Below are 12,030 nucleotides of genomic sequence, written 5' to 3'. Positions count from 1 at the left end.
GTCTTTGGAAATAGCAATGCACAGGCCAGCCAGAGTCACTGCCACCGCCACCACCGCCACCTATGTGTGCTGTCTGGAGGGGTCTATGAGACCCTAAGGGTGCAGGGTCCCCTGGCCTCCCCTTTTCCCTCAGTTTCCCCAGTCCCCCCCTTGGCCATACACAGGTGCTGAGTCAGGCTTTACCAAGTGACCATGCCTTGGCAGAGACCAAGTCCCCTAGAGCTGTGCACATGGTCGTCAGGAAGATGGCAATAGCCGTCTTGCTCTGAGGGACCCAGTTGAAGAAATAGGTCCCCTGCAGGGGAGCAAAGCAGGCGTGTTCTGGGTGATGGCGATGGCGATAGCCCTCTTGCTCTGCAGACGGGGGAAATGCGTTTGCTGTAGCCTCCTTGAAGCTCAGTACCGTGCAAGGGTTGGGTCACAGGTCGCAGTAGGATCCAGCCCAGTCACAGAAATGACCCCCCCTTTACCTACACAGTGAGGGTGTTGGGTCCCCCAGTGGACTCCAACGGGCCTGAGTCTCACATGAGGGACCCAGCTAAAGAAATGGGTGTTAGGGGGAGACAGCTGTATGCAAACTCAGGTGAGTCCCTGCATGGGAGTGAAGAAGGGGTGTTCTGGGTGGGCTCCCAGCGACGCCAGGACCACGGGTGTAAGCCAAGGGCGGAAGGAGGCTGGGAATAGGGAGGAGAGACGCAGAGGAGGAGAGGCTCACTGGGGACAGGGCGTGCCGGCGGGAGGGTGAAGCGAGTACCTTCCACCTTGAGACCCTTACCTGCATCTCTCCCATCCCATCATGCTCTGGGGCAGCGGATCCCACAGTGTGGGCCCGGGACCAGCAGCATCAGGAACCCCTGGGAACTGGTCCCGAGGGCAGCCTTGGAACCTGAGGGGCGGGCTCCCGTTGTGTTTGACCAGCCCTGCACTAGCGTTTGAGAACCGGGAGCAGTGTGGAGTGCGGGAAGGAAGCCCAGAGAAAGAACCCCTGGGCTGGCACCTCACCTGTAAAATGGGATGCTGCTACCACCCGGGCAGGTGCTGTGACCCTGAACGAATTAGAAGCTCCAGTCCAGGGCTGCCCCCAGGTGGGATGTCCATAGCCATGAGCTGTTCTCACTTGCGCCCACCCAGGACCTGCCTCCTTTTCTAGGAGAGATGATTCAGGCCCCACAGCTTTGCCATCCAGGGCGACCTCACTCAGCCTTTCTTCTAGGGGTCAGACATGAATAATTAAGCCCCAAACCTTTAGGATTTTGAGAATGCTGATAAATTACAGATGCAAATGGGTAACCAATCAACCTCCCCAGCCCCTGCCCCAGCCAGGGTATCCACCTGGGAAATAAAACAGAGGTCATTCCCTCCGGCCCCCCCACACAGGCAAGGTCATGAGAGACCCCAACAATGATATGTAGTTTATAGGCTGCTTTCAGTTTGTGGGCAGTTGCTTCCAAGACAACCGTGAAAAAAACAAAAAGAGGTTGTTGTGAATGGGGTTAAGAAATTGGCCGTATCCAAGCGTCTGCATCCTGTAAGGAAATAATTATGAGGCAGGAGCGAAGCTTTAGAAGATTATAGGTGCTTCATCCAAACTCTTCTCATCCATCCCTTAGGCGGACTCCTGATGAGGGTCTTGGCAAGTCCCAGGGGCAGAGGAGGTGACTTAGTGGCCTGGGGTGGGGGGCTGGGTGGGGATAGGGAGGGCCGGCACCCAGGTCCCTGCTCAGTCCCAGCCTCTCTGCATCCATCTCCTTGTTCGTTCATTCCTGACACAGCCTGGGATAAAATGACCAGGACCAGGAGAGGGGTCTGGGGTGAGGAGAGGGTCTGAGACAGGCCCCTGAGGGCCAGGGCTAGGGGGCGGGAGATGGAGGAGCAGGGTGGGAGGGCAGAATTATCCACAGAAATGGAAAAACTGAGGTCAGGTTTCTCAGTTACAGCAGCTGGAGCTGTTGAAAATGTGGTTCCAGGTGTCCTCAGAAGGTCTCCCTTAGGTGTCACCTGAGGGGAACGAGGGGACCTCCTTGCAATCAATGTGGAGTCTCGGTGTACTGGTTGATGAGAACATTCCTCCTGCCCCCGGGAGATGTCCTGTCTGGAGAACAGCACAGACACAACTGTCCCTTCTCTCCCATCCCCCACTACCCCAGTGCGCATCTCACAGCTGTGCTAGGAAGTGGCCTGCCTGTGCCCCCGAAGCCCGCGCCACCACTAAGTTCACTTGGGCTTCCTCTCAGTTCCATCTGTGTGTTTTCTGCGAGCCAGGTTCTGGGTCTCAGTGGGCCCCTCCTCTTCCCACCTGGGTGCCGTGGGCCCCCGACCCACCCACACCCACTGTGCTGGGAAGACAAGCCCAAGGTCAGTCCAGCTCGGCCAGGGGTCCTCCCCATGTGGCCCAGAGCCACAGCACAGACGACCTGGGGTGAGTTCTTCCACGCTGGCCTCATTCAAGGATGGGAGAGATGGCATCCACCCCCTCACAACGCAGCCCCTGTCTTGGGGGGCAGGCAGAGGGCTGAGCAGCACGCATGGGGTACTAGAAGCAGCCCCACATGGGGCCACTTGGTGCTCAGGCAAGAGCTGGGCAGCGGGCGGCTGCAGGACCCGGGGCTCCCTGGAGGTCCTGGGACAGAGCCCAGGATGGGCAGGTGGGGGCCTGTCTCTAAGTCGGAAGGGAGAAGCTTCCAGACATGATTGCATCTGACCTTCTCCTGTGTCTCCTCTCTGGCATAGGGCCTGTGGTGAGCTCAGCTCCTTCGTACTCCTGGGCTTCAGCGTGAGGGATCTTTGTAAAGTTTCCAATCCACAGAAAATTGCCAACCTCCGGAGGCCTCAGGGGGACCCCCGTCCTCCACACAGAGCCCTTCTCATCCCTGAGGACCAGCCATCAGCCTCCTCTGGGTGGGGGGATTGGGGAGGAGAGGAGGAGTTGCTCTGAGGCAGGAGGATGCTTCTAAGCTTCTAAATCAGCTTCCCGAGAGACCCCCCCATCCTCCACCCCCCCTGGCCTGGAGCACTGAGGTCTTCAGAACCTCCCAGAACATTCCTCAGTTGAGCTATCCCAGCCCAGAGCCAACCCCCAGGGAACCAGGAGTAAGAGAAGCTTCCCTTGCTGAGGATCTCTGTATCCTTATGTTTAAAGGGCCGGAGGGAAAAGAAGGATTCTGAGCTTTTAAGAGAAAGTCCCTCAACAAAACACTTCCCGATGCTCGTCTGACACTAAAAACCTATTAAAGTCATAAACTTCTCCTGCAGAACACGTCTGAAAAATGTATTTATCTAAAGGGCATCTGTGTTTGGTCTCAAACTCAAACACTCCAAATGTCAGGCCCCAAATGATTTATTTGGGGTGCCTTGTTCCCTCCTTGTGAGTTGTCTTCCGGCTCCAGCCCCTGCTCCTGTCGCCCCTTCTGCTGATGTTTATAGACTAGACGGGCTCCCACTCACACTGAGAGGGCAGCCCAGAGGAAGAAGGGGCGCAAAGGGGTGTGAGTGTGCACACGGGTGGCAAGCACTGATGCTGTCACCACAGACGGCCACGCCCTTCCCTCCTGCCTCCTGAGCATACCTTGTGCCTTTGCCCAGGTTGTCCTCTTGGCCACGAGGGTCATTTCTCACGGCAGGTCACCCGACCGGCACTCTGAGTCCTCAGCAGGTCCCCACACAGAGGGCTAGAGATAAATACAGCACAGTTAAACCAGGAAGCGGGACTTCCCTGGCGGTCCAGTGGTTAAGACTCTGCGCTTCCAATGCAGGGGGCATGGGTTCCATCCCTGGTTGGGGAACTAAGATCCCGCATGCCTTGCGGCCAAAAAAACAAAAACAAAAACCAGGACGCACACTGGGCCCCCTTCAGATTGTCTAGACGGAGCATCTGAGCACGGACTGGGGAGAGGGGTACTTTGGAGCCGAGACTTCTGAGTGTTGAATAGGAGTTGAACAACAGAAGGGGCCAGGAGGAGGCAGGAAGAGCTTCCCAGGCAGAAGGAACAGCCGGTGGAGGTCAGTGGCCAGAGAACACGTGGGGAGTCTGGGACCACGGGGGGGCGCTTGTGAGCAGAGGGACAAGGGCCCTGGAGAGGGGCCGGGTGCTGAGCTCCCAGCACTAGCGAGCAGGCCCTTGGGTCTCAGGCTGCCGCGCAGAGTCCCCTGACAGCCCTTCATCACCGCATCTTAATATGCACGAGCTCATCAGCCCCTTTGCAAAGAGGCCCCTGAGAGCAGGGCCCTGCAGCGCTCACTCTGCCTACAGGAAGCAGGGATTTCAGGAGGCATGGCCACAGAAGATTCCCCAGGGCGAGTGAGAGAGCGTGCCCAGGGTGAACCCCAGCAATGCCACTGTCGTTCTGGGCAGGGGGGTGACTATGGCATCTTCACACCACCAGGAAACAGAGTGGCAGCTGCTGGATCAGAGAGCCCACTGGGGCTGGCAAATCGGCAGGCTCTGATTTCTCCGCTCTCCCTCCAGTGGGGGAGGTTTGGGCTAGGAGCCTGCCCAGCCCCCAGAAGCCTCCGAGAGAGGCTGGGAAGGTGTTTCTTAGAGCATCAACGCCCAGCAAGTACACTAGCCACATGTGACTATTTAATTTTACATTATTATAAATTCAGTTCCTCATTCACACCAGCCACATTTCAAGTGCTCCACAGCCACACTTGGCCAGTGGCCATCGCGTTGGAGAGCACAGAGCAGGAAGTTACCACCACTGCAGAACGTTCCACTGGACAGCGCTAGGGGATGAAGGCCTGGCTGGCCAGCTTCTCAGCAAGCAGGGAGGGGCCCCATCCAGGCTGGGTAGGGGTCTTCAGCAGGGCTGGGAGCCCCCAGTGCGCCTAAGCTCAGGTAGCAACCCTAGGGAGGTGCTGGAGAGGAAGCAAGGAGGGCACTCTAGATCTACCTGAGAACAGCGCTCCCTCCCACCTGGGGCTGCTGCAACAGCTGAGCGAGGTCTTCGGGGCACTTCTGGGGTGGGGGTGGGGAGAAGGGGGCAAGTAAGTGCCCTGCTTCTCCTGGGCCTGTCTGCAAGCACAGGGGGCTGGGGGAGCCACCCAGGCTGTGCCCTCACACACTGGGCACCCCCCAAGGGCAGGTGGCTGGCCCCCCCCTCCCCCTCCCCTCCAGCTCACAGCAAACCACCTCATCGCCCGCAGGCCTGAGATGAATGTGGAAGTTGCACACTGTGCCTGGAGCTGCAGCCACGCCATCCTGGGCAAGGAGGCTTTGGAAGACATCGTAGGGCGTTAAGTCAACGGACTTCCTATTTGTCAGCACACCAAGAGCACAGCAGGTTTTTTCGGCTCCAAAAGACTGCCCAGGCCAGAGTATTCACTCTGCAGATCCTGCAGGCTGTAACCCTCTCAGAGACCAGAGCTGCATCTTCCAGAGGGGTGAGGTGAGGCTGCTGAGAAGATGCTTTCACGGGGAGACAAAGGATGGCCCCTCGTCCCTGCTGGGGCAACGCAGGGAACTCCAAAGCACGTCCTGTCACCTCCCTGCAGGCAGCGCTGTCCCCACAGCTCTGTCTTTGCCCAAAGTCAGCTCCCCAGGACATCCAGCCCTGATAAACACCCCACCCCGTGTCTCACCCCAGCTGGGGTCACTTCCGACTGTGCTGCATGTGTGCCTTACGTGTTGGTGATTGTCCTTAAGAAGCACCCAGAAGGGAGGGTCTTTGTTTAGTTCACTGTACTTTGGAAAGGGTGCCTGGAATACAGTAAGTGCCCAGAAAATGTTTGTTAAATAAATGAACTTTTCAAGAAGAAGGGCAAATGGGAAATGTGCAGATCGGGTGAAATACAGACCCAAATATGGATTTTTAAGCAAAAACAAGTCTCAGCTTTATGCTGGTTGATCACTTTAGGTTCCATGACTGGGGAGGGGCGTCCAGAGCTCCTCCCTGTGGACCCTGGTTGAACACCCCTCCCACAAAGCAGGCTTCCCTGCAGGGCTTCTGGCTCAGACCTCCCCAGCTTTGTGATTCTGCCCTCCCACAGCACATGCTCTCTGTCACCAGTTTTGTTTTGTTTTTTTTCACTGTGGCCCATAGACCAAGTCGAGAAGCATCATCCATCTTACCTGAAGGTTTTGCCATTTCAGTCTTGAAACTGGAGAAGTCGTAAATAGGTTTTGCGATGGTAAAGGGAAGCTTAATTTTTCATTCACCTCTAGCTAGTAACTGACGGGGAGGTCCTTCGCTCTCAGAAGCAAAAGGGAAAAGAAAGGGCTTCCCAGGGACAGGATAATTTGTCAGAAAGTTATGAGAGAGCACAAGCGGGGCTGTGTAGGAAGTGTGCATTGAATGATATGACACACTGGCTTCTAATTGCTGCTGCCTTTCTGATCAATAATACATGTTTTCAAAAAGCCTTCTGTTTGCATTTACACAATGTACTGTAACTACTGCAAAGGATCCATTAAGACCTATTTGAAAAAGTGCATTCGTAAAAACTTGTCTAAATCTGCATTACAAGGCAGATTATGAAACTGCCTTGGGAGATGTTTTTTCTAAAAAGCATTCAGGCCATATCTGCCGGACTCGCCAGTTCAAGCTCCCTGTTATTACTACGCTTACTCGTGAGCCAGGATGGGCCTTCTCCTTGGTGTCCTTGAGGCAAGAGGCGGGCACTGCCAGACCTGAGGCCCCATCAGGTTCCAGCGGCCTCGGGCCAGTGGTACCCTCGGGCTGGGGACTCGGTGTGAGCCAAGCCCCCAGAGTCTCAGTGAGGCGTCAGCATGAATCAACCCACTGGTCCCGAATGTGTAAGTATACGCCCAGATAAGTGCTGCTGTGGCAGAGAGGACTCTGGGGTCCCAGGGTTCTCCCTCCTTTCACTGAGAAAGCTGCAGGTCCTATGGGGAGGGCCAGAGACAGGTGTTGGCTCCTGCAGGCCGGTCTCACTGGCTGCCATCCCCAGACAGGTGTGATTCGTTACCTGTACAAGTGGGGAGCCAGAGCTGAGGGCAGCAGACAGCTTGATTTAGGGACCAGCTGCTTTCCGTGTTACCTTAGCAATGTCCACTGACCGCTTTGGCCTCGGCCTCAGCGTCTACAGCTGATGGGAATCAATGATGACAGTGACAGCTCATGCTGATTGCCGGGGACTCACCTGTCTTCAGGCACCTGGGGGGATGGAGCTCTGCCTTCCTGAGGCCCAGAGACGTTGCAAACATGCCGAGGTCACACAGACCAGGGACCCAGCCAGGATACAACTCAGAGCACACCTTCAACCTTCACACGATGCAACTGCCCCCAGCCTACCACCCAGACAGCTCCTTGGACTTCAGAGGACCCTGGAAGAAGAGAAGAAAAAAAAAAAGCTCATTTTCTGGGGAGCCAGAAACTGCTGATTCTGTCAATGCTTCATTTGGGTTCAGCCATAACACTGCAAGGCAGTTACTATATCGTGATTTCCGTGTTACAGATGAAGACGCTGAGGCCCCAGTGAGGCAGCTAGCCTGGTTCTTGTGCTGGGGCAAAGGAATGGAGAAGAGATTCTTGCAGAGAATGGGAGGGAAGGAGGGGAATGAGGAGAAGGTGAGAGCAGAGGAAGGAAGGGAGGAAAGGAAGGTGGGGCAGGAAATTCAGAGGAGAAAAACAACTCCATTAGGGGGCCCATGGAAGGGTGAGTAAGGCAAAGAGTTGAGGTCAGGCCTTGTCTGAGTCTCACAGCGGGGTCTCTTATGGATATGCAGGACCTGAGGTCTGCAAGCCCAGCACTTCACCTCTGCGCTCTCCTGGATCCCCCTCTGGTCAGATCTCTGGGCATGCACGCAGGTAAGGCTATGCGTGCATATCCCTGTACGTGAACGCAGGTGTAGGCACATGTGGGTACAGGGGTACACATATGAGGCTCCCCAGACCTTTTTCTAAGAAGAGGGCAATGTCCCCACCATAGTGTCAGATGTCCTCTCAAGACCCCCAAGGGTGGTGCAGGAGAGTGGAAGGGTCTGAGGACCGAGGAAGGAACACAGCCTCAAATGGGCCCTTGAGGTGGTCACACAGAGCACAACCAGACATCCAGCCTGACCGGTGTCAGCCAAGGCTTGGCCAGGGTGGTCCCTGGGGCGCACAGGGGTGGGGCTGGTTGGAAGAATGGGCCAGGCCACCCCTCTTCCTTCTGCATTCTTCTGCCACGGGAGCCTGTTGGTAACAGAGAAGTTCCCCTCAGGCCCTCCCTTCCCACTCAGGTCCCTTTCCTGTGCACAGGCCTGAATGTGCAGCCTTGGTAGTTATTACTAGCACCAGAGGTCGGGCCTGTCTACACCCAGGGGAGTCCCCCATGGCCAACTCCAGCCCCATAAATCCAAGGGCCTGGGGCTCGGGGAGCGTGAGGCAGGCAACACAAGGTCTGGTGGCCGCAGGGTGGCTCTCCCGAGCTGGCAGCACTGTGCCCTGGCCTCCAGCCAGCAGGCCGGCTTGGACATCTCGCCTGGCAGAGTCCCCAGCCAGCCTGTCTTGGCAGCTCCTCCTCCTGCCTGCGAGGGTGACTTCACTTTGACTTCATATCTGCAGAGTGATGTGCAGAGCTCTTATTCAGCCCCGAGCTCAGCCAGGCAAGAGGGCGGGGCTCTGTGCACAGCAGGAAGAAGAGACACTGAAATAGGGGCACCCCAGGCCTAGGTACCCTGGACCCTCCCACCCCAAGGCCCCTTGGACATGCATTCTTCTGTGCCTAGGTGAGGGCCAGACCACAAAGGCAGCTAGCGGGTGGGAGTAGAACAGTGGACTTTTCCCACAGAGGCCTAGAGCTCACCTCCAACCTCCAGGACCCCCCATGTTGGGGACCCAGAGTCTTCCCTTTTTAGTACTGGATGTGTTTATGGGCATCATTTCTTGGGGCAAAAATTAAATTCTTTGGGGCTCCAGTTCCTTCTCGCTACTTGCTCTGCTACCCAGTCAGCCCCCCATCCTAAGAATTCTTCTGTTTGGTTGGGGAGAGAGAGTACCTACCCTCCAAGCACCCCATTAGAGCCAGCTCCAGTCAGTTTCCTGGTTTCATTGGTTGGACCAGTCCTAAAGAGGCGGGTTCACAAACTAACCCTAGGACAACCCTAGAGCGACCGCGGACATTGGAAGCCACAGGCCAGGCTCACCCCTGGCGTGCGCAGAAAGCGCGCAGGTTCCCCTTCCCCCACCCGGGCTCTTCCCCTCCTCCCGCCTCCGGCCCCAAGAGAGGCCGCGCTCCCACCGCGCCTCCCCCCTCTGAGAAATGGCTGAGGATGCGCACCGCGCCCGGAGCCTGGAGGCTGGGCGCCTGCCTAGTCTCCACGTCCACTCGGGAGCACCCCAGCCAGTCCGCCCAGACCCCGCATCCCCGTGGTTTCCCTGCCCTCTCTGGGTGGCGGGGAAGGTCGAAGCGCACAGACCGAGAGCGGGCGCATAGAGTGAGGAAGAGTGGCTGTGCGTGCGGAGGTGCGCGGATGGGGGCTGCGCCTGGCGGGCCAGTACCCCGGGTCCCGCACCTCGCCCCTACTCGCGCCCCGCCCGGCCCGCACCCCGCGTCCGGCACTGGTCTCCTAACCCGCGCCCCGCGGGGACCACACCAGGCTTCGCCCGGTCGGGTACCCAGTGCCCCGCCCTTACTCCCGCACCCCGCCCGCACCCGGGCCCCGCCCGCCCCGCCCCCTCACCGCCCCGCCCCGCCCCGCCCCGCCCCGCCTCGCCCCGCCCCGCCTCAGTCCCGCGACCGGAGCCCGGCGCGCAGCTGCGGAGAGTATCTTGGAGCCCGCGCCTCGACGCTTTGCGCCCGCAGTGTTCGTCGCGTCCGCCGCGTCCCGGCCGGGCATGGGGCAGCCCGGCTGAGCGCCGCACCCCGCCGCCGAGACCCCCCAGCCCAAGCCACCATCCCTCTCGCTGCGGCCCCAGCGTGCACCGGCGATGGCGAAGGCGACGGCCGGCACCGTGGGGCTGCGGTTTCTGCTGCTGCTGCCGCTGCTCGGAGAAGGTGAGTCCTGCCGGGGACCGGTGCCCGCAGCGGCCGAGGCGAAGTTGGCACCGCGCGCCGAGCGGCTGAGTGGACGCGTTCGGAAACGCCTTTCTGTTTGCGGCGGGCAGCGGGCTGCGCAGTTGCCGGCCGCCCGGGCTCGGCTGCGAGCGGGGTGGTGTGGTGGGCAGGGCGCCTCGGGCCCCGCGCGCTGGGCGGGTCTCGGGCTGGAGCCGGACTCGGGTCGGAGCGGCACGCGGGCCGGGCGGCCGGGGTCGGTGCCCAGGGCCATTGTCGCAGCCGCGCTCCCCAGCCTGCTGGCGCCTCGCGCCACAGCAGCGTCTTCGAGCGAACCGAACGGAGCTTGTAGCCGTTTCGGTGCAGGTGGGGGAGGACGGGTGAGGTAGCCCTAGAAAGCCTGCGACTTGGGCGGGGAGGAGTTGTGTTTCTGTAAAAGATTGCTCCGTCCTGGTTTCCTTGTCGCTCTACACGTCGGTGCATTCTTCCTGCAGCTCTGATACCCTGGCTAGCCGCGGGATGCGGAGGGCATCTGCTATTTTGAAAAATGGTTGCTTTTCCCTTGTGCGTTTTTGCCGCTCTAGTCCTTAAGAAAACCCAAAAGGCTGTGGTTTCTAGGGAGGCTGCCCTCGAGGGCCCGCTCGGACTGGCCCAGCGCAGCCGGCTGAGGGCCCGCCGTGGCTCCAGTCCCACGCGCGGCTTCCGAGTACCGCGCTGATGCCAGGCGGGGACACATGAAGGTGCGGCCTTTGGAACCATTTGACGGCTCTGGGCCGACCTGTACCAAGCACTTTTGACCGTCCTGGAGTGGAGTAGGGCTGTGTACCGCCAACATCGGTGCTGGGAGGATTAGATGTGGCCTTGCAAAGGCTGGCCATTGCCTCCACCCCCAAAACCCTGACGGGATGAGTGAACCCCAAGGCTGTCGAATCTTTGCCCGCCCCCCTGCCCACACACCACGAATTTTAGTTTCCCTCGAACTGTCCTTGACTTCCTCTTCTTCAGTACTCACTATGCACCAAGTTTCCCTGAGAGAGGAGCTCCGGCCACACTCCCTCACTGCTTACAAAGAGCTTTCTCTCCCTGTGGCCTTTGGGAACAGAAGAGGTGGTGGTCCCCTGCGTCTGGCCCTGGGTCCTGCACAGACTCTGGGTTCACAGGCCTGCCCAAGGCTTCATTTGTGTGACTGGATCTTGAGCTCAAGAGGCAGATACTGAAGCTAGAATGGGCCCCCAGCCCATCATAGGGAAGCCAGGGGAGAAACCCTTTCTTTGACCTGGGGAAGAATGGGGGAAAGCATTGGGAGTCTGGAGGTCCCGGTGCTGTGAGGGGAAAACAGGCAGGAGGAGGCCGGAGGCAGGGCAGAAGTAAACACAAACAAGGTGTTCAGGAGACCTCTTGTAACTCTGGGTTGCAACTTTGTAGTTGTGGGCGGGTGATCAGGTGTGAGCCGGAAGCCAGGGCACGCCGGGCAGCCTCAGAAGCTTGTGGAGGATTTCCTGTGCCTGTCCCACGCTTAGCCAGGGGGCCCAACTGAGGCCTTGTGGGGGCTGGAGTTGGGGGTAGGGGTGCGAGGGCGGCCTGTGACACTTGGTGGGAATGCAGGTGGCTTCTCCACAGCCTGGACGCACGGAGTTGGGTGGTCAGAGAAAGGCCCTCCAATCCGGGGAAAGCAAGTCCCCTGCCTCACCCACCCTCCCCATGGGATGAGCAAGAAACCACGATTGGTGGCACTGGGAGTTGAGAGGTGGCCCCGCGATACCCAAGAGGAGACAGCGGGGCCTGTGGAGAGGCCTGCGGGCACCCTCTACCCGGAGTAGCAGTGCCGGAGCTGTTGAGCCTGGCTCTCAGCGAGCTGCTCCAGACCGCCACCAGTGAGCTGGGCCGCTGCTCCCACCCAGACTCCACCAGGCTGGGAGCAGCTCGGCCCCGGGGCGCCCTCTCGTGGACGCAGCCCTCCTGTGGCCAGGCCTGTTGCCTGGGGGATGGGCCGGGTCTCTAGAGGAGGAAAGCCTTCCTGTGCTGGCCCAGACACCTCCCCGAGATAGGAAGCTCTCTTCTGTGCTGGGGAACTGACGAGAGGGCGGTAGGGAG

The 12,030-nt window shown here is 59.0% G+C and overlaps 1 protein-coding gene and 1 long non-coding RNA gene across 2 annotated transcripts in view; both read left to right on the top strand.

Annotated features, from left to right (window-relative positions):
* The window catches only part of LOC309643160, a 29,886-nt gene extending 20,747 nt beyond the window's left edge, over nt 1-9,139 (top strand). The window contains exon 4 of the long non-coding RNA XR_014253591.1: nt 5,146-9,139. This is a non-coding gene — a long non-coding RNA (uncharacterized lncRNA). The remainder of the gene's footprint in view (nt 1-5,145) is intronic.
* A 543-nt stretch (nt 9,140-9,682) lies between these two features.
* RET (ret proto-oncogene) overlaps nt 9,683-12,030 on the top strand; it is a 62,467-nt gene continuing 60,119 nt past the window's right edge. The window contains exon 1 of the mRNA XM_082424703.1: nt 9,683-9,939. Coding sequence (XP_082280829.1) covers nt 9,873-9,939 — 67 coding nt within the window. The 5' untranslated portion in view covers nt 9,683-9,872. The remainder of the gene's footprint in view (nt 9,940-12,030) is intronic.

Source organism: Balaenoptera physalus (genome assembly GCF_965194825.1).
Source record: "Balaenoptera physalus genome assembly, chromosome: 14".
NCBI classification, from domain to species: Eukaryota; Metazoa; Chordata; class Mammalia; order Artiodactyla; family Balaenopteridae; genus Balaenoptera; species Balaenoptera physalus.
Note: the sequence above shows the minus strand (reverse complement) of the source record. Positions and strands in the feature narration are given on the sequence as shown.